At 34.4% G+C, this 23,819-nt stretch overlaps 1 protein-coding gene across 1 annotated transcript in view; it reads left to right on the top strand.

Annotated features, from left to right (window-relative positions):
* LOC130649398 (protein sidekick-2-like) overlaps positions 1-23,819 on the top strand; it is a 29,478-nt gene that overhangs the window by 1,478 nt on the left and 4,181 nt on the right. Inside the window, exons 3-30 of the mRNA XM_057455669.1 lie at positions 497-799; positions 1,262-1,367; positions 2,884-3,098; positions 3,465-3,734; positions 3,956-4,092; positions 4,181-4,319; positions 4,435-4,713; positions 4,814-4,915; positions 5,865-6,059; positions 6,168-6,238; positions 11,497-11,728; positions 12,329-12,444; positions 13,171-13,369; positions 14,394-14,505; positions 14,917-15,095; positions 15,217-15,537; positions 16,035-16,105; positions 16,191-16,428; positions 16,627-16,742; positions 17,395-17,581; positions 18,173-18,469; positions 20,069-20,389; positions 20,688-20,758; positions 21,049-21,271; positions 21,643-21,758; positions 22,001-22,244; positions 22,571-22,855; positions 23,045-23,170. Of these exons, the coding sequence (XP_057311652.1) occupies positions 497-799; positions 1,262-1,367; positions 2,884-3,098; positions 3,465-3,734; positions 3,956-4,092; positions 4,181-4,319; positions 4,435-4,713; positions 4,814-4,915; positions 5,865-6,059; positions 6,168-6,238; positions 11,497-11,728; positions 12,329-12,444; positions 13,171-13,369; positions 14,394-14,505; positions 14,917-15,095; positions 15,217-15,537; positions 16,035-16,105; positions 16,191-16,428; positions 16,627-16,742; positions 17,395-17,581; positions 18,173-18,469; positions 20,069-20,389; positions 20,688-20,758; positions 21,049-21,271; positions 21,643-21,758; positions 22,001-22,244; positions 22,571-22,855; positions 23,045-23,170 (5,271 nt within the window). The remainder of the gene's footprint in view (positions 1-496; positions 800-1,261; positions 1,368-2,883; positions 3,099-3,464; positions 3,735-3,955; positions 4,093-4,180; positions 4,320-4,434; positions 4,714-4,813; positions 4,916-5,864; positions 6,060-6,167; positions 6,239-11,496; positions 11,729-12,328; positions 12,445-13,170; positions 13,370-14,393; positions 14,506-14,916; positions 15,096-15,216; positions 15,538-16,034; positions 16,106-16,190; positions 16,429-16,626; positions 16,743-17,394; positions 17,582-18,172; positions 18,470-20,068; positions 20,390-20,687; positions 20,759-21,048; positions 21,272-21,642; positions 21,759-22,000; positions 22,245-22,570; positions 22,856-23,044; positions 23,171-23,819) is intronic.

Below are 23,819 nucleotides of genomic sequence, written 5' to 3' on the forward strand. Positions count from 1 at the left end.
GTTGAGAAATAGTTGAAAACTTAATTTTGTGGCCTTTTTGGTGAGATCTACTGTTTCAGGTTTTAGTTTTTAGTAATGAAGATCATTTGTTTTTTCAAGTAATTATCCTGGAACAATCCTGCCGGTTCACACACTGGTTTAAGCAGGGCATGCATCTGTTTATAATAAGAAGACTTTTATGTACTTGGATAATGCAGAATCAAGTTTCTTCTAAAAATCTTGTGGTGTAACTAAGACTTTTAAGTGATAGTCTTGAAGCGTCAGACTCGAAAAACTATGCATTTTTGTGTTCAATTTTTGTCGTGACAATTTAAATGTCTAATAAGTGCACACGATGTGATATTTAAGTAAGTACCATCTGTCACAAAAATATTAGTGCTTCACTAATATGATCCTGAAGAAGACTGAAAAAAATAAATAAAAACAACATTGGGTTAAAGAGTGAAAGATGTCATGCCAAATGGTAAATAAAAGCCAATATTTTTCCTATTTGTAGATTTCAAAAAATTGCTACCCCAAACTGTTGAACGCATCACAAGAAAACGTGACAGTTTTTTTCTGGCTGCGCCACCTCAAATTGAAAGCTATCCAAAACCAAAGTATATTTGGAAGAAAGATGGCGTAGAAATTGTTGAAGATGAGCGAAAAAGTATCAGTGCTGATGGAGATTTGGTCATATCTAATCTGCAGAACGGCGATAGTGGATCGTATCATCTGATCATTGAAAATACATTTCTTAAAAACAAAAATGTTGCCTATAGCAGTCAGACAGCGAAAGAAGTAGCTTTGTCAGTGTATGGTAAGTATTAGATAAGGTTTTTGTCTTCTTTTTGTATTAATGCGTATATAATGTGACTACTAATCACATCTTGTCACTGCTAAAAGTCTTTGTTTGACAATGTAGAAGTTGGTTAAATTTTTTGTTAGTATTTCCTTTACCTTGGAAGATAAACATGTAACTTCAGATAGAAATGCAGGATGCTGTAGATACGTGGATTTAATTTTTTCTAAAATACCAAAGATGCTGCATTGCTAAAAAAATGTGGTTTTTGGCTTGATTGCATTTCATAATAATTATTTTTCTCATTAAAAACTCATCTTCATTGACGACCAAATTTAATTTTACTGTGCCACAAAAGGAAAAATCAGTTTTTTTTGTAAGAGAATGCTTGATTATGAACAAACTTTACACTATATAGATATAATTTCAAGGAATTAACCTTTGATGGTAACTAATCATGTGATTATGCTTTTTGTGTAGATAGGGAAACTTCCAACTATGTCAAAATTGTCTACTCTTCAAAGAAACAAACAGCTGGTGAACAAAAAACTATGAAAGTGGTGTTGGAATGTTTTATAAGTGCCCTGTAAGTTTTCAGTCTAATAATTTTTAAGCAACAATTTTGTAAATTAGTTACTGTTCATTCACTCATCATCATCATCATCATTCTCGACTTAACGTCCGTTTTCTATGCTAGCATGGGTTGGACGGGGTATATTAATGACCCTCTTCCAATCTGATCTAGACTGTGTTAGATCTAAACTCAACTTCCTCTCTATCAAGTCTGTCCTTATAACCTCCTGCCAAGTCTTTCTCGGTCTGCCTCTGGGCTTTGCCCCAGGAACTATCAAGTCTCTACACTTTCTCACCCAATTATCCTCCTCCATTCTTTCCAAGTGCCCCAGCCAATTCAATCTTCTTATCTGGATAACATCTTTAATTCTACGGAGACTTAGCCTGCTTCTTAGCTCATCTGAACTCTTTCTGTCTCTCAGACTGGCATTACACATCCACCTAACCATTCTCATATCATTCCTTTCTAAATGGTCAAGATCTTCCTGCTTCACTGCCCATGTCTCACTACCGTACAACATAACACTTCTTACACAGGCCTCATACAACCTACCTTTTAACTCAATTGACAGGACTCTGCTAGTCAATAAAGGAAGTAACTCTCTAAACTTTTTCCAAGCAGAACCTATCCTGCAAGTAACACTTCTTCCAACACCCCCTTCACTGCCCAACATATCACCTAAGTAACAGAAGTTATTAACTATCTCTAACGAGCCACTGTTGTACATCATTAAAGCTGGAAATACTTCATTCTCTATAATCTCACCTTTGCAACGCTTGCATACAAACTGTATGTCAGCTCTTAACCTTCCACTAATACTACTGCACTTCTTATGTACCCAATGCTTGCAAGTCTGACAAAAAATTGTTACTACCAACCCCTTTCCTGCAAACTCCACAAGGCCACTTTCCAACTACAAGGTCACACTTGGCTGCAATGCTACTTATCATGACTTTAGACTTTGCTGTGTTTACCTTCAGCCCTTTCTCTTCTAGTCCTTTCTTCCACTTCTCAAACTTTTCAACTAATTCTTCCATCGACTCTGCTATGAGAACCAAATCATCTGCATACAATAACTCCCATGGACAACCTGTTCTGAACTCCATCGACAGCGCTTCTAAGACTAGAATAAACAACAAAGGACTAAGTACAGAATCCTGATGTACACCAACATTTACACTAAATTCATCACTAAGTGAATCGTTAATCCTGACACGACTTCTAGCATTGCTGTACATAGACTGAACCATCGTAACTAGCCACTCATCCACACCTAACTAACACTAACATAACATATCTACCTTCTAAAGATCTCTAGTTAAACAGAAACTGAATTGTTCGATACAGGCGAAATCTTTGTCTTCTTCTTCCAATGCATTCATTAAAGGAAAAGCTTGTCCTTGCTTCCCTTATAATTAGAAGTTTAATTTCAGTATCCTTTCATGTTTTCTCTTGGTCAAAGTAAAAGTGATAGCGTGTAGTGATCTGTCAGAAATTAGATGTATAAAAACCATCATTGAAATTATAGACCACTTAACACTGTCCAAATTTCTTGGAAGAAGGTGAAACTAAACAACGCAGTCATTGATGTGCCAATAAGCTCGAAGTATAAGCGTCTTAACAATGGGAGGCGTTTAGAAATTTACAAGCCAACGTTTGATGCAGATAATGGTGTATTTAAGTGTGCACCTGTGATAGGTATTAATGTCCAAACTACAGCTGACATCGAATTGGATGTATTTTGTAAGTATCAGTTTTAGTGTTTTTGGTTTTTTTTATATCTTTTGCTTTATGACTGCAATTTAAACATGAACAAAAAGGCATGTTTTGTCAAGTTTGATTACTATTTACAATAATTTCTTATTGAAGGTGTGCGACATTATTTTGTTTCTGATCTTAAAATTTATATATAAAATAAAACACAGATATTTTTATAGTTTGTATGCTTTCAACTTATTTTCTTTGGCTTTCCTCGCTTTTTTATCTTTCTTCTTGCTAAGAGATTCCGAACATATTGCTTGTTTATGTTTACTTAAACTACTGCTATGCAATATTCACAACCTATAAAATGTTTGCGAGAAAAATGCAGTTGATTGTTTTACTTTTTAGCCATACCTCAATTTGGTCTTAAACCACAAAATGTAAGAGGCTTCACAGACAATTCTACAAACTTAAATTGCACTAGTGTTGGCTACCCGTCTCGTATAACCCGGTGGTATAGGAATGGTATTCCTGTAGTTAATGATGATAATCACTTCATTCATGCTAACAACACTTTATCATTAAAGAAACTAAATTGGGAAGACCAGGGAGTGTTTCAATGCGCTGCTGATAACTTTGCTGCAATTAAGTTTGCCCAAGTGCAAGTCGAAGTCCAAAGTATAAAATTTAAATTTATTATATACCTTATTGTCTTTTTACTTAAGTTTAACATTGTTTAGTTAGTACAGTTTTACACTCAAGGGAAATCACAGGTTGTTTCCAACAAATGAGCTTATAAAAATAAAATATTTCCGGTTTTTGTTTAACTGCTTTTAGAGTATCTTAGGAATTGTATTGGCTGGAGTGTTAAATCTTGTTTAAAACCTTCTTTTATTTAGATGTGAGTGCGAAAATTGAGAATGAGTTTCAAGATATCTTCGTTGGTTATGACACCACTGTCATAGTACCCTGTGTGGCCACAGGTGCTCCCAAACCACTTGTTTACTGGACAATAAATTCAACTAGACTGCTATTGGTAGGAAATTTGTTTATGTTTCTGCTTTTCAAATATCTTTGTTGCGAAAATATCCTAAATAACATGATGTATTCCTATTTTGTTCCAGCCAAAGCCTAAATACACTTTGGAAAGCAATGGTTCCCTTATCATAACTAGGATGAGTGATGCAGAAAGTGGTGTCTATGAATGTGTTGCCAATAATAGATTTAATATTGCACGTAAAAGTTGCAGAGTTTGGGTTGTAGGTAAGAACATTATATTTACATTGTTCAATCATTCCATAGGTTTTATTTTTATATACTGCAAGAATCTTTAACTTAATTTGAATAAAGTAAACAAAATAATATATTTTTCTTACAGTCAAAACAAGAATTGTTAAATTTCCACCGCGTGAGTTTAAAGTTCAAAAAGGAGACAATGCCGAACTCCCTTGCATGGTGGAACATGACCCGAATATAAAGTATACCCGTGAATGGAGGCACAATAACTTGCCGGTAAAAAATGAGCGATATGTTGTAAAAGAAGATGGAACGCTGGTTGTCAATCTTGCACAAGAATCTGACACAGGCATAGACTTTTCTTGCCACGTCTTTTCGAGTGGTGGAAATGTTAGCATTTACACATTACTGGTGATTGTTCGTAAGTATAAAATTTTGAATTGTATCTGCTATTTTATAAATCTGTCTATGGCTGTTGACAAAACCTTTTATCTGTATTTATGTAAATTGTGTGATTTAAGAATTACCTCTTGAACCATCATCACCAAGACCAGTAGAAGTGCAGGCTCATACCATCAAGTTAGAATGGGATATCCCTGCAGATGGTGGCAGTCCTTTGACAAGTATGTTTTGCCATTTTTTGTTTGTTTCTAAAAGACTGGCTTGGTTGAATTAGTCAAAACTGACATTTATTTATTAAATGACATGTCCGTATTTTCTGGTATATAACCCACACATTGTATAACCCGCAGCTCAGCTTTTTTAGGGAATTATAAACTAGATGCTATCCGATAGCCCGCACCTTCGTATAACCCGCATAAAATTTCAATAAATGTGTTTTACTTACCTGCACCTTTGCATATCCCGCATTGTGTTAAGGAAAAAAAATCAGCGTGTTTTTACTTACCCTAGTCATTCTAAAAAAAAAAATTATCAGCTATACTTTAACTTTTTTCAATATTTTTACTAGGAATTAATAATTAAGTCCTGGGCACTAGGTTGTAAAATACATGTCATTTAAACCTAAAAATGATAACTATATTGCTCTATTACCAGAAGCAATCATTTCGATGTGCTCAATGTGATTGCAAAGATATAAATAGATTAGAATTCATTCAATACAAAAGAAAAATGATCTCCAGAATTGTGTTTTTGAGAGAGCTCGTAATATTAGCACTGGCAAGCAATAGAAAGTTAAAGCAATTTTACTGTGTGAAAAAATTAAATCATGTAGTTGAATTAAGATTACGTAGATATAGAATCGCGCATGCAGTTATTTTAATGTACACATTTTATCCCGTTCGACGGACAGAAAATATAAAACTTATCACATAACCCGCATCACATTATAACCCGCACCAGCAGTGGAAGTCGTAAAAATCAACTTATAACCCGTGGGTTATATACCGGAAAATACGGTATTAGAAATAGACCTTACAACAAATGGTTTAAGTATTTTTTAAAAGAAAGTTCCTTATATAACTGATTAGACAAATATACAGAAATTTTTTTTTGAGTTTTAATGTCCATGAGTATAAGACTGCAACCATTATTGTGCATTTAATTATTTAGAATATCAATTATACATAAAGAATGAAACCATGACAAAATTTGAATTATTTGCACAACCTCCAGCAAATACTTCGTCAATAATAATAAACAATTTGCGTCCTGGTGCTCGGTTTAAATTTAAAGTTGCGGCAAGAAACAAGTTTGGGGTGGGCAAAAGCAGCCCAGAAACTGCGTGGATTCAGACCAAAACTTTGGGTAAGATTTTTTTAAATCTTTTAATAATAAATGCAGTTGAAAAATATTTTAAGCAATGTTAATTGTTTGAACTGTTTTATCATTTCTATTATTCTGATTTATATTCAGCTCCTTCTGCAGCACCATATGGGTTAAAAGCTCATTCTTCTGGCATGCATTCAGTATCATTATCATGGGAAGTAAGTAAATTACTGAACTTTTACCGGTGAATTCAGTTAAGCAGGGACAGACAGTAATAAGACAGTATGATAGTTTGAATTTTTTTGATAAAGCTTTAAATGCTAATACAATATGCCTATAGGTCTATCAGTATAAGGTAGTGCCAATTCTGAGAAACGAATTAATTTAAGTTAAAACGTTAATTACTTTTCTATTTCTTTAAGAAGTTTATCTAGCTGAGCCTAGTTCGTCACTAATGCAAATCAATAATTTCTTTCTTTTTATTTATCTCTATAATAATACAGAGACTGTGCCTGTCTCTAACAGGCAAAGTGAATGTGTTCATTTGCCATTTGCGAAAAACTTACCTCTCAGATGGTAAATATTCTGATGTTATGGTGTGACGTTGATAATACTACTTTAACGCCAATATCCCATATTAAATTTATGAAGCCATTTACAGTGCACCTAAAACTTTGAGGCCAAATTACTTGGAAACGTGGTGTAGACGTCAATGATTCTTCACTGTGTGGGTAACTAGGGACCGCCTAGGACCAATTTGGGTAATTGTCCCAAACCTGGTCCACAAATCCATTTCGGAATGGACGGGCTACTGACGTCATCAAAAAACCTTTAAACCCTAATATATCTGTAACCGTTTGTCAAAGATACATGATCCTATGTTTGTTGATCAGTGTTTCAAGATTTATACGATAAAGGCAACAAGTATACAAATTTCTCAAATAATTTTTTTTTTGTATTTTAGAGGGTCCTTGCTGACATCAGCAAAAATTTTAAAACCCTTATATCTCCTTATGGGTTTGTCAAAAACATATATTATCCTATATATTATTTTTATCAGCGTTTTAATCTCTACACATTACAGGCGAGTGATAAACTAAATTTGGCCAATTTTTTTGTATACACACTACTGATTTATTACAAAATTAAATTCGCTATCTGTGTACGGCTAGAACAAGCAAGTTTTGAACCCTTGTATCTTATTAACTGTTTATCAAGAGCACATAATCATATAAATTTTCTTGATCAGCGCTTTAAGCTCTACACAATAGAGGCAAACTAAAAACAAGGTTCTAATTTTTTTTTTGTGGATGGTGTTGCTGACATGATCAAAATTCAAATGACCCTCCTTTTTTTTTATCCTGCCTCAGTGGATTTCTCCACGGGCTTTTTTTGACTAGTTTATACTAAAAGATAACAAAAATATCAAAAAGAAAACTTTGAATCTAATTTAATAATCTGTAACTTATGCCAGGTATAAATTTTTTTATGATCCATTGTAGCTTCTAAACACAATGTTAATTGCTACCATATATGTTATGCTGTTTTCAATTCTATTATTTAGGTTAGTATATTTACATTTACACATTTATCCATACATTTAAGAATGAAAGACAGTTATTTTTGTTCTGCCTTTTTAGTGAATCAGATACAAAGAGAAAATTTGAATAAATGAAAAAGGAACACTAAAATAACGTCTCAGTTTTTGTCAAAATAATATTTTCCCTTTATCTCCATATCCACAGACTTTCATACTTAATTGTCAAAAAATGGACAGATCTGCCAAGAAAAAATATAATTTTGTGATATAAAATTTAATTTCTTGATTATTTTCTATTATATTTTCTTTTTTTGTTTCTTTTATGTAACCAAACCTTAAATAACTTTCATAACCGAATGAAACATTACAAGTACCATATATTTGCATTTTTTGGATATTTTTTAGTTTTTAAACCAGGTTTTGTCACTGGCTAACAAGCTGCCTTTTTTAATATCTGTGCCTTAATTATCTGTTTCTTTGTGGTCCCATTCACTTAGGCAACCCTTAAGAAATTATTCGCTTCCTGTAACCCGACTTGAAGAAAATAACTCAGGTCGGCCAGTCAGGGAAATTATTTTTTCTTGTTCTCTTTCCAGACATTGAAATTTCCTAAAAACACCCATCAAAGTAAAATTTTGTCCAATACATTATGTAATACAGTAACTAACAGTTTTCTGAGTTGTTCACGTCCTCAAATCTACTCGAAACCACTTTTTTAACTCATTCAACCCCATACCAAAATAAATACTTTGCCTGTCTTCCCCATGAAAAAAAGAAAAAAAGAAATTATTGCATACAGTCCTTACTCCCGTTTTTTGATGGGAAGACGTGGTCATGTAGAAAAACTTTAAAAACAAAACATGTAAAAAAAAGATTGAAGATTCTTAATATATTACTTTGCACCTTTAAAATAAAAAAGATACACCATAAAAAAGATATAAAAATAAGCAACATAATGTTACTAATATTTCTAAAACACAAAGAAGTTTTAAATGTTTTTGTTACATTACATTGAATAGTATATAAAATTTGTTTACTATAAAATTCAAAGGATCACGTTCTGAACTAGCTGGCTCATCTTCCGTGCTCTTCTTTGCAGATATTTTTTAACTCATATTAAATAAAAAATTTTAGTACCTATTGTTTCAAGAATCTGTATGTTGGTGCACTAAATTAAATAGATTTTTTATCTTCAGAAATATATTTCTGTGAAAGTTTATAATTCAGGGGGTTAAAATATGTCAAAGCGTGCTAAATAACTAGAAGTATTCTCAATTGGTTTTCACTCTTTAAAAATTATTTAATAATACAGGAAGTTTTATATGCTACACTAACATAAATATTGAAAGAATCAGGGGATACTAGAAATATTTTTATGATATTCTTGGAAACAATCCAGACATAAGTTTGTTTGCGAAAAGTACGACCACTTTTTTGTGAGGGCAGGACAACCAGCACAAACTATATTGGTGTCAGTTCTTTTGTCATTCTTGAAAATTTTCAATTTAGACATCGCCTTCTTTTTCCTTCTTCTGTTGGCCAGTGTTCCGCAGTTTTTTCGAGGTTGAGCTTACCTCAAACTATATCATTCCTAACTAGTTGTTTTGCCAAATTCATGCGAAGTTGAGCATGGTTTTCTGCTTGTTCTTGCCCGTTTTGGTGAATAATTTTTTTTTTTTTTTTTGACTCATCGTCAAAATAAATTTTTTGGAAATCGATAGATCGTACAGAAATCACAACAAATACAACCAACAATTACTTTTTCGTGCCGTCGGATATTCTGTTTGCATTTGGTTGGCTCTATCGACAGCATTCATGTATTTGTTGTATTCAACATCTGTATAGGACAGGTAATTTCTCGTCGGCTGCAATCTTTTTGTCTCCGTAAAACCACACCTTGTGGTGCAGAAGGGTACGATATCGCAGAAATCGTACAAACTGGCTTTCTTGTTTTTTTCCCCCGCCGTACTGCTGCTACGAGATTGGCTGAACCCTTCTACCAGGTTTTAAATTCTCCAGCATCTTTGCAAATGTTATTTTGCTTCATCTCTGGAAAAAGACCACGAAGTAATTGTCCGTGTATCCATGGTAACCAAGTCCATTTAACCACTTTGTTAAACGGTAAACCACCTTAGCCCCTAAACCAACCTCAACTACATTTTGTTATTTCCCTTGATATACATCAAAGTCACAAACATAACCATTTGTCGAATCTGCTCGTACCCAGGCCTTTATGCCATATTTTGTTGGTTTGGCTGGCATATATTGTTTTAGAAACGATCGACCACGTAATTTTATCATGGCTTCATCGATTGCAATTTCTCTATGTGGATTGTATAATTTACGACACCTATTTGTAACGATGTTGTAAATTGTTTTCATGTGAAGCAATCGATCTCTTCATGTGGTGCCATCGAATTCAAAGTTATTAGCTCTGTGAAGGTATTCAGATAACTTGTCAAATCGGTTTCTGGGCATTTGAAATACTAAGATTTCCAAACATCTCGTCAGTGCTCCAGTACATTTTTGTTTTAGGCAAATCAACGATGCTCATTGCAACGCGAATCCCAAAAGATTGTTTGATTTCGTTGGATGTAGTGGGTTCCCCGTTTTTATCTTCGACGTGTGGTGGGTGCCATTTCCAAAGAACATATCTGTTGGTTTCCCTTGCAATCAATTCGTATATTTCTGGTACAAAAATTTTGTTTAGGAAATCAAGCTTGTTGTGTTCATTTTCTAACTTAAATGTCGCACCCAGGGTTGGTCCACAAAACTCTACAAAGCTGGTGTATTCTTTGCATACGCTGTTCCACTCATCGTCAGCCTCGCCATTCCCCTCAGCATCGATTCGCTCATCATCATCTTCTAAGTCAGACCCTTCTTCAGAAAACGCTTCAGAAATATCGCTTCCATATCCTCCTTCGTCAAATCCAAAGAAAGCTTCATACTCATCAGAAGAATCAGCGAACATAGTTTTGAGATAATTTTTTTCTATTTGGAATACGTATAATAAAGGAGAAAGAAATAAAATAAAAAATGCTGTTTTGATAAACGTGTTAGTACTGACTTGACTAACGTCAAAATAGGGATATGGAAAAAAAAAATTATATTTAGGTAATTTGGTAGCAGAGGGTCGTAAGAAACAATTAAAATTAGTGACGAAAGAAAAAATAGAATGAAAACTAATCTAAAACCCAACCTATTTAATCCTCATAGTATGTATGCATACTATAAAAAGACATGGCCTGGGATGGAAGTAGTAAAGAAAAACAGGAATATGTACATTCGATTTATGAACGAAGCGAAATTAGTAATATTTATTTTAATAGCTTAGCGAAATTCTTTGTATAAATTATTTATTAGATCAAAGTTGTGCGAGAAAAAGCTAAATATTAATTATTAATCACAACCCCCGTCCTAGCAATATCTGTTACATGTGCAAGCAATTTCAAACTGTTTTGCACTCTGTTGTGGTGTTTATAAAATAAGCATAGTATATGAGAGATATAGTTTAATATCAAATTTGAGCGAAGAAACAATATCTGATTATATCAAATGTTTATTTTCAGGTAAAAATGTTGTGCTTAACAGGTTCTACATTCATACTCGTTCGCTGTTTATTGTCCAAAAAAACGTTTTCACGCTATCGCTCGGGTTATGTCAACTAAAGAATTTTTAATGGATTGCCTTAAATTAAAAAAGCCAACTTTATATTCTATATATTTATGACCAATATATCAATATTGTGCTTTCAGCCACTAATGACAAGTGACAAACGACAAAATTTTGCTGCCTAAACTGCCTAAACTTACTAAACACTTGTGTTTTGATTTGCACTATGACTAAGTAAAAATAATTCAGAAAATAAAACAGTCCTGGTGTATGCTTGAATTTTTTTGTTCTTGATAGAAATTGATTTTCTACTCTGTATTCCAGATTCCCCCTCAAAATACTCACAATGGTAGACTACTTGGCTACTACATTGGTTTTCGTCTTTCTGGTAGCACAAAAGATTATAACTTGCGAAAAGTCTTGGGTGGTGATTCGAAAACACACACCATAAAGAACTTGCCAATTTCTACACAATATGAGATCAGAATTGCTGCTTTTAATGACGCTGGTACAGGACAGTGGAGTGCGCCGCAATATTTTGAAACAAGCCAAGGAAGTATGATTTTATGTTGCATGTTACATTTTATTTCAAACCTGCATAGTTTATACAGCATCTCACTGAATTATCCTCACTGCTATATGAATGATTCATGATGTTAAGCCACTTTCCTTCTCATCATTTATTTTTCACTACATTAATTTTATATTCCTCTAATAAAGAGTCCCCCCATTAATTTCTGAAATTTCCATTCACCTCACTATAAGCCAATCAGGACAAATTTAAACCTTAGTTAGTATTCAGAAGTATTGAGAAGGAGGGTTGGTTAATAATTAATTTAATATAATAGTAATATAATAATAATAAAATAATAATAGAATAATTCAAACGACGCACAACGCTACACAGAACTATCTTATAGCTAATCTATGTATAAACAAGTTTAAGGAACCCGTGCACGATTGGGTAGCAGTACTGCATGGATCGTGTGGATGTTCCATCACAGATATCTGTTTTTGGTTTCGTTGGTTAATAATTAATAATTGGGCAAAAAATTTTCGCAAAATTCTTTGATGTTAGCCTAGTTAGTACTATATTAGCATAAATAATTGCCTGCAGTTGTAAAAACTAGTATGCTTGTTCTTCTTTACTTAATAGCTCCTGCTATGCCACCAACGGATGTGTCTGTTTCGGTTTTTAACGACACATCAGTTGAAATCGCATGCAACCTACCACCACAAGCATCATGGAATGGAAAATTGAGTAGACTTGTGGTAAGAGTTTATATGGTTTAATAAATTTAGTAATTCCTAATATATTGTCTTCATTATTATCATCACCATGCCCAGCTGCATGCCCGTTTTCCATGCCGGCACACTTTGACAGGGTATATTAATGCCTTTCCAATCTCATATAGACTATATTTAGTTCAAATCCCCCTTGTCAAGTCTATTCTTGATACCTCTTCTTAAAGTTTACTTGGTCTACCCCCTGGAATTATCACGCCACTACACTTTCTTACCAAAGTGCTATAAAATTTGTTTTTTTACATCAGCAATTCATAATCTGTTTCTCGATTAGTTCTATGCACAAATTAAAGCTAAATTTTAAAAGAAACTGAGAGGAAAGCTGAACAATTATTTGTATGCTAGAACTAAAATTCTGTTATACTTATATTTATTTTTTGATCAAGTACTTTGCTCAAGTTGTTACTTCCTACTTAGACATTTTTTTTAAAAAAATTGTATTTGCTTTAGTTTGTCAACAGAAATGATTGTTATTCAAGAAAATAATGATCCTAAAGCATCAATTTCTTTAAAGTGATAAATGTTTGTACTTGTTCAAAGAAGCTAGTTATACTAAATTTTTACAAATTACTTACACCAATTTTCCCTCGAAACCCAAGATGATGTTGTTCGTTCATCAACATTGCTATTTGCATGATTGCTATCTGTTGTTGAAAAGGTTCATTTTGACTTATAGTTGATACTTCTTCATAGGCACACACATGGCATCCGACCAAACCACGTGAACAGAGTATATACACAGCACCATATGACCCTTCATCTCTTAAACATCAAAAGTTTTTATTGCCTAACTTATCACCAGACACAGAATATGCGTTGGCTGTAGCTGTGGGTACTACCGGTGGAATTGGACCGCTAAGTGGCGAAGTCCAATTTAAGACCAGTGAAGGAGGTGCTAATTTGATTTTTTAACTAAACTTTAACTCAATTTTTGTAATCATTATTTTTTATCATGTTAGTTTTTCTGGATTTGACTTTTTAAAGCCTTAAATAAACAATCTGTTTGGACTTACAGTAAATGGTGCAAAATGGAAAAAAACTGATTGTGCAATAAAGACATACAAAACTAGTTAAAGTTTTTTTTAGAATAAGACTGGTCAACTGTTGAGTTACATCCGCTTTAAATTTAATTTATTTTTCTCTGTTTCAAATGACACCAAATCAAAATTTTTAGTAATTTTTATACCTTATCTTAAAAAATTTAATGAAGATAAGGGAAGATATACATCAAAAGCAGTAGGATTTATGCTACAGTGAATAGATGAATAATTGGACAGTGTCATTTTTTATAAACATTTATAGAAGTCTCTTTGTACATTGAACCTCTGCTTTAATTTGTCTGCTTTCAATTTAACCTAACCAGAGTATTGTAAACACACAGGTTTTCTTTGTAGTGGTTATTTTTTTAATTTGTTTTACGTTATGTGGTAAAGTGGGCTGGTTATAATTTTGTTGTTTAAAATTTGATTTTCAGTTTGACCAATTTTAGTGCCTAAAAGTAAAGAAATCACTCAGTTCTCTGAATACTTGACGGCATTTCGCTTTTACCATTATGGATACTGTCGTGGCTGAGCTTAACGATGGCAAAATTTTGCTGTATTTTTTTTAAACACCAAAAAGTCTCTCCAACTGCTAATCTATTGTTAACTAAATTTTTAAAATAAATTCCATATTTCAAATCGTGTATGTAAAGGTAGATAGAGAAAAATTAAAAAGTAAATATAACATCAATAAAATATTTAATTAAATATTTAGCAAAATTTTGCTGTAGAACATTTTTGCTAATTCGAAGGGCAGTCAAACTTGAAAGTGAGTGCAAAAGCTCCTATTCATACTAGCACTCCTGTGGAAATGTGTAAAAGGTGTGCTTTATCTTTTGATTGAGTTTAATCATTTTTTTTGTTTTATGCTTGCAGTACCTGATTCAGTGAGAGATCTTCAAGTTCTGGGAATCTATTCGGATGCATTTTCAGTAAGTTGGAAAGAACCGAAGCGACCAGCAGGTGTTTTACGTGGATATAGAGTACAGTAAGTATGGTTCTTTACCATTAAAAAAAGGGACACCGAAAATGGCACATTTTTTTTTATCATACTTAGCTTAATTAAACATCTTAGAACATGCAGAAGTCTGTATGTTAGGCCAACTTTCGACGATTGTGATAACTGCTTATAATGTTTGTAGCACTCATGATGGTTATCTTAATGAGAGCTTCATGTTTATTTTATGAGCTGGGATTTTTTTATGTGAGGAAAATTTTGGCCACAGTTTATGAGTTGGTTGAATTTTACAGTTGTTGATGAGGCTAAAATTATAATCCTTTTATATAAATATTGCGTTTATTTTTTGTGGTATTTTTCGAGGTTAAAGGCTTTGTTCAAATTTGTTTTTTTTTGTGTATTTATTTTTTTTCTAAATTTAAATATCTTTTTATTGCTTAGATACCGAAGATACAATATTGGCTACTGGAGTAAGCCGTTGGAAGAACCAGCAACTGCGAAAGGTGCAGTTATATCCAACCTTCAACCCTTGACAAGATACGAAGTAAAAGTGGTGGCATATACTGCTAAAGGTGAAGGAAGTCCAATGAGCGCCTCTGTGACAACTATAAATACACCTGGTAAGGTTGCTAATGTTCATGTTTTTTAAATTTTGTGACCAAAATCTCTTGGTAAGTTTGGTCAATAATTAAATATGACTCCTTACCACATCACTACGAAACTGTTTTGTTTTTGTTACAGTTCTTCCAAAAGCGCCCTCCCAACTTCGAGCAATCGACACATGGGGTACTAACATGTCACTTGGCTGGATACCTGGCGATAGTGGACGAGCTGTCATTTTGTATTATCTCATTGAGTACAACAACGATACTGATTACAATCGCAACCCAAGTGCTGCAAAATGGCGCATCATACGCAACCTGACAAAGATACTTGAGAATCCAGCCAACTTGACGCATTTGAAACCGAGTACGGTTTATCGCTTTCGAATGAAGGCTTTTAATCGTGTTGGTTCAAGTCCATACAGCAATATATCAGATGATATACTGACTGGTGAAGGGAGTAAGTAACCTGTTTTAACATAATATTACCTGATAAAAAAGATTTGTGTGTGTAAAACCCAAAGGATGTAGTGAGTTTATCGATTATGGTATATACCTTGATAGTTTTAAGTGAAGAATAAAGTAAATAATTTTAAAACACCCTAGAATAAGTGATGGAAGTAACTGCACAAAGTTGCTTCTATTAACAGTGCAGTGCTCCAAATCCTTAATTGAGATGTTTTTTTAGAGTTTTAGATTCTATAAGTATTAAAATCAATCATGCATTATTATTTGTCAGCCACTTCTAGCATAAAAACTTTTGTTGTAGAGATATGTTTTAGAGATTTCCAATACACTAGTTTTAATTATACATACAGTAAGGCAGATACTGATTGTTTTAAAAGTTGCAAAGGGAAGTAGAAAGATCTGCACTTGTAGTCATCTATTTCAAATTCTCAGTACAAAACTCCAGTAAATATCCAATGACTATTGACTTATGAATGCTTTTTTTGCTAGTACCGTCCCAGGCTCCTCTAAAGATAACAGCATCTGCTCCTGAGAGACAAGCATTACTCATTAAATGGACGGTAATACTGTGTTTCTTTTTTCACCTTATTCACAAAGATTTTCCATACTAGATCGCTATTGTTAGTTTTCTTTTTTGTTGATTAGCCACCTTCAAAGGATTCCTGGAACAGCGGTTCCATTAAATATCAATTTCTCGTCAAACCAAAGGATCAAGATTTGAAAATCAAAACTCCATACAAAGAGCTTCCCGCTACACAAGCCACTTCATATATGGCAAGGGGCTTACAAAAATATACAATGTACAACATCACAATAAGATTGTTCAATGAAAAGGGTTATGGCCCATGGTCGCGTCCCATTTTTGCAAGAACATCAGAAGATTGTAAGAACTTTACCTTGTATCATAAATGTTTTTTACTGACTCTCAAGATCAGCTTGGTTTAATGCAGTCTGTGTAATATTTGTTTTTTGTAAAATGTGTTATCAGCTTTCTGGGTTCGTGATAACTAATAATCCGGCTAGCAGCATAACTTTATGTATAATTGAATAACACAGGTGATGTTTTTTTTGTTTCTTCCAGTTCCCGCGGGAGCACCAACCAATGTTGTTGTTATGGTTATTGACTCATCAAGCGTGAGAGTCAATTGGGGTCCAGTCCCAGAAAATCAACGTAATGGAGTTGTATTGGGATATAAGGTAACAATTACTTTATTTTCAGTGATACTTTAGTATAAGGAAGGTTTAACTTTGTCAACATAGTACAGATGTTGGCACTTGCAGGGTATTGCATCTTTCGAAAAAGGGTACGCTATTTTCTAACTTTTTTAATAGATGACTTCCTTGTTAGTGTTGTATGCTCTAGAAGTGTTTATTTTTTATGCATATTTTTTAATGCATGTTGGTTGCCAGATTGTTACCAAAGATTTACTAATCTGATACTATGGGCACTAGAAATAAAATTCTGAAACAGTATCAACAGAATTTGTTTTCTGAGAACTGAAATTTATAATGGCAGCTGAAATTATTGATATATGTGATATTATTCCAGATTTTAATGACGTCATTAAGTGAGACGTCAAGATTTTTCATAGCTGTAACAAGTTTTATTTATAAGTAGCTCAGAATATATTGGCTGCAAGCACTTGATACATTTCATGTAAATGTACATATAGGCATGTAGGCTTACCCTCTTATTTTGTCATGGCAGCAACACTGTCATTGGAGATTTGCTTTCTTCTCTATACACAATCTGCAGTGTACATAATTTGCACATATTTCGTATTTTTGTGTTTTACATTCCATACTCACGTACATGCCTTATCCCTGTGTTTTTTCTTTTCTTTGACAGGTGTATTATCAAATGAAAAATCAGCCAGAAACTGAACTGTTTAAGCAGTTTGATGGCAACACGACTTATACAGGTGTCATTAACCACTTGGCAGGATATACAGACTATGAATTTCGACTTTTAGCATACACTAAGGTGGGTGGTAGATTTAAGAGCAGCCCAGTCACAGTCAAGACGCACAGAGGAGGTAAGAGGCAGTCTCTCGCTGCAATAATTATTTCTTAACGTTACATTCCTAAAAAAAGGTTTAATATTTTCGTAATAGGGTTTATTTTCCTACTTTGGAGCTTTTCAAAACTCCGTTTTGGTTGTTGTTCTGCTAGAATTTTAAAAAGATTCTCCTCAAAGCAAACTTGGATGATAAGTCATGTTGAACTTCTGTTAATAGCTGAAAGTGTTGTTTAGCAACTCTTATAAATTTTTGTGAATCTCTTTTCGTTCATTTTAAATCTCCTTCCTTTTTGTTGTTTTGATGGAATTTTAAAAAGGTTCTTCTCAAAGCAAACCTGAGGTGATAAGTTGTGTTGAACTTTCGTTGAAAGCTGAAAGTGTTGCTTAACACTCCTTTTGTTCTTAAGATATTGGCCTTTAAAGCTTTTGATATTTGAGGTGGAGTGGCGGTTTGTGTAAACAATATCAAAAATCTCATCTCCCAAAATAAGAATTTTATTAAAGTAGAATCGTAATGTTCACACCAAATATTTGTCTTATTATTTTGCATGAAGTGTGGAACCAAGAATTAAATCTCTGTTAACGCAATGCTGTTTTTTTTTATTAGTACCTGGAAAACCAAGAGATGTAAGATTCAATCCCGTCACATACACCATGGTGACAGTGCGTTGGAATATACCCGCACGACCAAACGGTGATATTCTATTTTATGAGGTGAAATACAGACAAAATGTTACAGGAGCCAAGTGGACTACTGTGAGAGAGTCCATCGGCGCTTTCAGCAGGCAAGCTGATATTAAAGCGCTGGTCTTTAATGCCTATTACGTGTTTGAAATCCGTGCCAAGTCAGCTGCTGGCTGGAGCGAAGCAGCTGTGGAGTATTTACTTGTCACAACCGATAGAGGTAAATAAGTTTGTTTTTTGAAACTATTTGAACTGTTAGGTTCCGTCTTTGATTTAACTTCAGCATGAAATTAAATAGTAGGATGTTTTTTTCACTTGTGTACTAATTTTACGGTGAAATTAGCTAGCTATTATGTTCCGTTTCTGTGTGATTTAAAGAGACTACAAAACGGATGTTGGTTTTCGTGAGTTACACAAAAGTCAAGCTTATGACGGTGGAAAAGTTTATGATCACTGAGGACAAAAATAACAACTTAAATCATCTTAAATATCATATTGGGAATCCAAGTATAACTGAAAATGACAGAAATGTTCCCTACATATATTGGATATCCATGATTTATTCGATATAAGTACTTACCTTGCTTTTAACTCAAACTTTCCAATAAAATAAACTTAAAAATCTTTGAACTAGTTAGCTAGCATCATTCGAAATTTTGCATTGAAACATAACAGTTTATTGCCAAAGCCACTCGAAGCAACAATGACTTTAAAATCTTTTCAGAGGTATTAATTACCTTCTTAAAGCTAGTAACATAGCATTTTTTAACAAATACTGATCCCTGTGTGGTCTCGTTCCCTTGTCAAAGCAAACTTTCGATTTACTGCAAAAATATATCACATTTGGTATTGGGTCGCACGGGACGCGGCTTTCGCGGACACACAGACAAAACCCGTTGCAACAAAGTGGAGAAAAGTATATCGCATTTGGTAGTGGTGCGCATTAAAAAAATTTCGTGTTTCCGCAACGGCACACGGCTTTCGCAGACAGACAGACAAAATACGGCTATTATTAAAGAGACTAGTCGTTAACCTGTGGAAAAATCCACGGGGTCGCTCGTCCTTTTATATATCGCATTTCGTGTTTCCGTAACAAAAAGACAAACAGACAGACGGAATACGGGTATTATTAAAAAGACTAGTTGTTAGCCCGTGGAAAAATCCACGGGGTCGCCGTCCTTTAAATTAACCCGTTGCAACAAAGTGGACAGAAATATATCGCATTTGGTATTGACGCGCATTTTAAAAATTTCGTGTTTCCGTTACGGGACACGGCTTTCGCGGACAGACAGACAGACGGCGGCTGTTATTAAAGAGACTAGTCGTTGCCCGTGGAAAAATCCACGGGTTGGCCCGTCCTTTATATTTACCCGTTGCAACAAAATGGTTATAAATATATTACATTTGACTTTCGTGTTTTCGTAACATGATTTTCTGATTTAGCGGGGGGTCCGCGCAGAGACAGACAGAGGGAATACGGCTATTATAATAGAGAAGAGATATTTTACAGATCGTAGCTTATTTAACCGCCAAAAAGAATACTGAAGGATTTTTTTCTTTAAAAAAACTAAAAAAGTAGCAAATTTTTCATAAAAAATTAATTACTTATAAACAAATTGTCGTCTAGACGTCTATGTAGTTCTAAGGTGTGTATAATTTCTTGTACCTTGACCTTTTGAAATTGCAGGAATTGAGCTTTATGTACCGTTTTGTAACCCCATTAAGCAGGAGATTAAATTTTAGATCTTAGTTTTACTTGTGTTCTATTTTGACGGTAAAATTAACTAACCAAGAATATCGTAACTTTTTTAACTTATAGAAACGCCTGAGAGTCCTGTTATATTGGCCATACCCTTAACTGCTGTCCGCACCCGATCAATTGTGGTTAGTTGGCGTCCTCGATTTGAAGGTAATTCTCCCATACGTGCCTACAATCTTCAGTACAGCAGAAAATTTGAAGAGTGGAAGACATATAAGTTTGGCGTGCCACCTCTGGAAAACATACCAGCCAGTACGAATGAGCTTGAAGTGTTGGGTTTGGACCCTGCGAGTAGTTATCAGTTCCGTGTGCGAGCTGCTAACGACATTGGACCTAGTTCTTGGAGTGACAAGTCGAAAATACAGACGACACATCCAGATGGTATGCCATTTCTTATTTTTGTTTTGGTAGGTGATTAAGATTGAAATTAAGATTTTGAATCCTCCTAATGTAGGTGCAGCTTTTGCGTTTTACAAACCTTAAATAAACTCTCTTCTCTTTTTGAATGATTTAACGAAGTTAAAACATCGTACGCAGGTGATGTTTTATAAATATTTTAAAATCGATCTGTGATGCAGTTTAAACTAAAAAGTTTGCCGAGTGAGTACGTTTTTTGATGGTTGCGTAGAGAAAACCAGGTATTATATCTGAGCCGTTACCTGGTTCCGTTTGTTTTTAGCTCTTCTTGGTGCTGCATACAATGTTCATGTGCCAAGCAAAACACCAACTTCATTAGTAATCGCGTGGGAGGTATGTTTATAAGTACAGTATCCTTTATTAACCTGTTGCTGTTAAGCTCTGCTATTTTTCTACTATTAGCCGAAACACATCAGGCTGTAATTTAATGTTAGTTACTGTCTTTGAGCGGTTGTTACATGTTAACATCCTGGATGGTCATTTATTCTGGTCAGATTCTCATTCTACTTCAAAAACTGTATTCATATTTTTGAGTGTAGTGGGTTTGGAATTTTTTGTTAATTTTCTTGACATTTCCTGACTGTCTTTTGCAAAGAGTTATTCAGTTTTATATTTTTGTTTAGCCTCCGAAACTTTCCGTTTATAAACTACGAGGCTATAAAATAAAATACAAAGAGTTGAGTGGTATTGGTGGATATAAAGAAATTCCGCTCACCGCCAACCAGTTGCAGCATCGCATAACTAACTTGAAGGTGTTCACTGCTTATCAAGTCCAAATGGGAGCGTACACTGACGAAGGGAAAGGGACGTTTACACCTTTCTACATTTGGAGAACTGGAGAAGCGCGTAAGTATACGGAGTTTTTACAGCGTCTTTATCAATGCAAATTACAAGTTAAAATGTAAATCCTAAAGTCTCGTATTGGTTCTTTAATTAGCTTGTCTTTGGTAAAAGTGCTATGCAACTTTTGTATATTGCTTGCTGTGTGACATGCGAATTGACATGCGATGTGAGGTGTGATTTGACGTGCAAAGTGATGTGAGGTGTGATGTGAAGTGTGATGTGCGATGTGAGGTGCAAAGTGACGTGCGATGGGGTGTGTGATTTGATATGCAAAATGATGTGTGAAATGGTATGCGGGATCTGTGATGTAGTGTGTAAAGTGATGGGTGACATTTGTGGGCATATAATAGTTTACCTTTTTGGGATATTTTTAGTACCTGAAGCTGCACCAACAAACGTCAAAGTTGTATCTCAAGGACCGAGCAAGATCAGGATCACTTGGGAAGCACCCAAGCTGGAGTCTGTTCGGGGTTATACACTTGGTTTTAAGGTAATAAAGTGGTGCATTCTGGTCACTATTTCTATGTGGTAACCAATAAGACAAGTTTGAAAAGATCGTATGAAATTGAGGGTTCAGTGTATTGCTTCTTTTTAAGATTAACTGCATGTGATGTGAAATTATATATATATATTATAAAGCATGTTGTTATAAAAGAAAAAGCATGTATTACTACAAATACCTTTATCATATCAACTTTTCATCTATCGTTTAATAAGCTGACTTGCTTCTAGATCGAATCGGAGAGAGTAGATGGAGCATCCCGCAGACGTCGAAGTATCCGCACTAAACGAGCACTGACAGCTGTATGCACTGTCATTCCTGCCAAGCAGACACATTTAGCCGGTCCGTACACTACCGAGGTGACGTTGAAGAACTTGCGCAAGTTCACCAAGTATATCATAACGGTACGTGTGTACAACTCGTTTGGAGACGGACCTAAAAGCATCCCTGTTACTTTTAATACACCGAAGGATGGTAAGACGACAGAATTACTTATTATTATTTTTTTTTTATTCACTTTCTTCAATACTGACTTCTGCATTGCCCTGCGGTGTGGGTTTTTTTTTTGGTTTTGTAAGGACAAAAAGGCCAGCTATTTAATGATCAACTCTTGAGTAAATGTTTCTGAAATTGTTTAGATTTTATTTTTGATATTAGAAATGCACTTGCAAAAACCAACTGTTGTTCTATCAAAATCTCATTCGTAGGTCCTTCATTCACCCGCTAATAAGCACGTTGGAGTATTCTTTGGTTTGAAAGGCGTCATGCTTTTTAAACAATATTATTTGTTTTTTTTCTAGTTCCTGGTCCACCCTATATTTTATCGGAACGCGTGTACACAAACCTGATCGATATCGACTTTGCCCAGCCTTGTGAACCGAACGGACAAATTCTCGGATATAGAATTCAGTATCGTGAAAAATTCGGGAAAAACGGGGAGCCCCTTTACTATGGTCGAGATGATCTGCGCGTTAGAGTGAGTGACTTGAAGACAGACACGACCTACTTTTTGGAGCTGTCAGCTAAAACTTCGGTAGGCTACGGACAAAAGGCTACTATTGATTTTCATACTAAATTATCGACGAGTAAGTATTCTTATTATGCCCCTTTTTTACAAACCCAGTGAACAGCTAGCTTGTTGGACATTATATCATTTCAAATAAATTAACTTTAGAACCATGCAATTTTTCGGTTTCGTGATTATCCGTATCTAGCTAGTTAAACCTACCAACAGACAGGCTAATATAAAACTTTTCATCTTGTGTTTGTTCTAGGACCTCCGACCGCCCCAGGTGCCCCATTGGTTTATGAAAACAAGCCGGCTGTGCTTACATTAAAGTGGGAAGAAGGAGACAATGGAAATATGCCGATCACTACATTTTATATAAAGTACAGGAGAGGTAAACATTCCTCAGTTGTTGATAATTAATGTTAGTTTGGGTAAACGAGACAAAGCGTGGTGGTGACTCATGTTTTTTGGAAAAAAGCTCCCCATTTTCGATCTATTCGGTTGACAGTCGTCACGACCAGAAAGGATATATGCAAGTACTAAAAAGACAAGTATCGACAGAGGATTGTCGTTGAGGAATGTATCCTAGCAACAGATATGTTTGCGAATCTTTCGACTTCGTGCTGCCGTCTCGCCGTTAGTCTTTTAAAAGTAAAAAAGAAACCGATTTTGGCTTAAAGCTGATAAATTATTACTTTTTTTGAAAGAGTGGCCTGACGTTTCAAGGTTACTTAAACACATTGTGTAACCATGGTTTCACCCTGCCTTTTTAGGTTTTCCCATAAATGCTAGGTGCCCCCATGATTTTATGTCATCCCATAAACTCAATTTCTTGAGAATTTAAAAAATGTTGTGATTATAATGCACTTGCTTTAGTTAGTTGTGTTTGAGGAGATTCATCTCTAGTGAAATGACTTTGCAGGACTTTAAATTCCTTAGCAACTCGATTTTATAACTCTTATTTTTATGCCATTTCTATATGCTGAACCAACTAAAAAACAGTTATTAATATTCACTCGATTTAAGTAAAACGTGGCTAG

The sequence above is a fragment of the Hydractinia symbiolongicarpus genome, chromosome 7 (assembly GCF_029227915.1).
Source record: "Hydractinia symbiolongicarpus strain clone_291-10 chromosome 7, HSymV2.1, whole genome shotgun sequence".
NCBI lineage: Eukaryota > Metazoa > Cnidaria > Hydrozoa > Anthoathecata > Hydractiniidae > Hydractinia > Hydractinia symbiolongicarpus.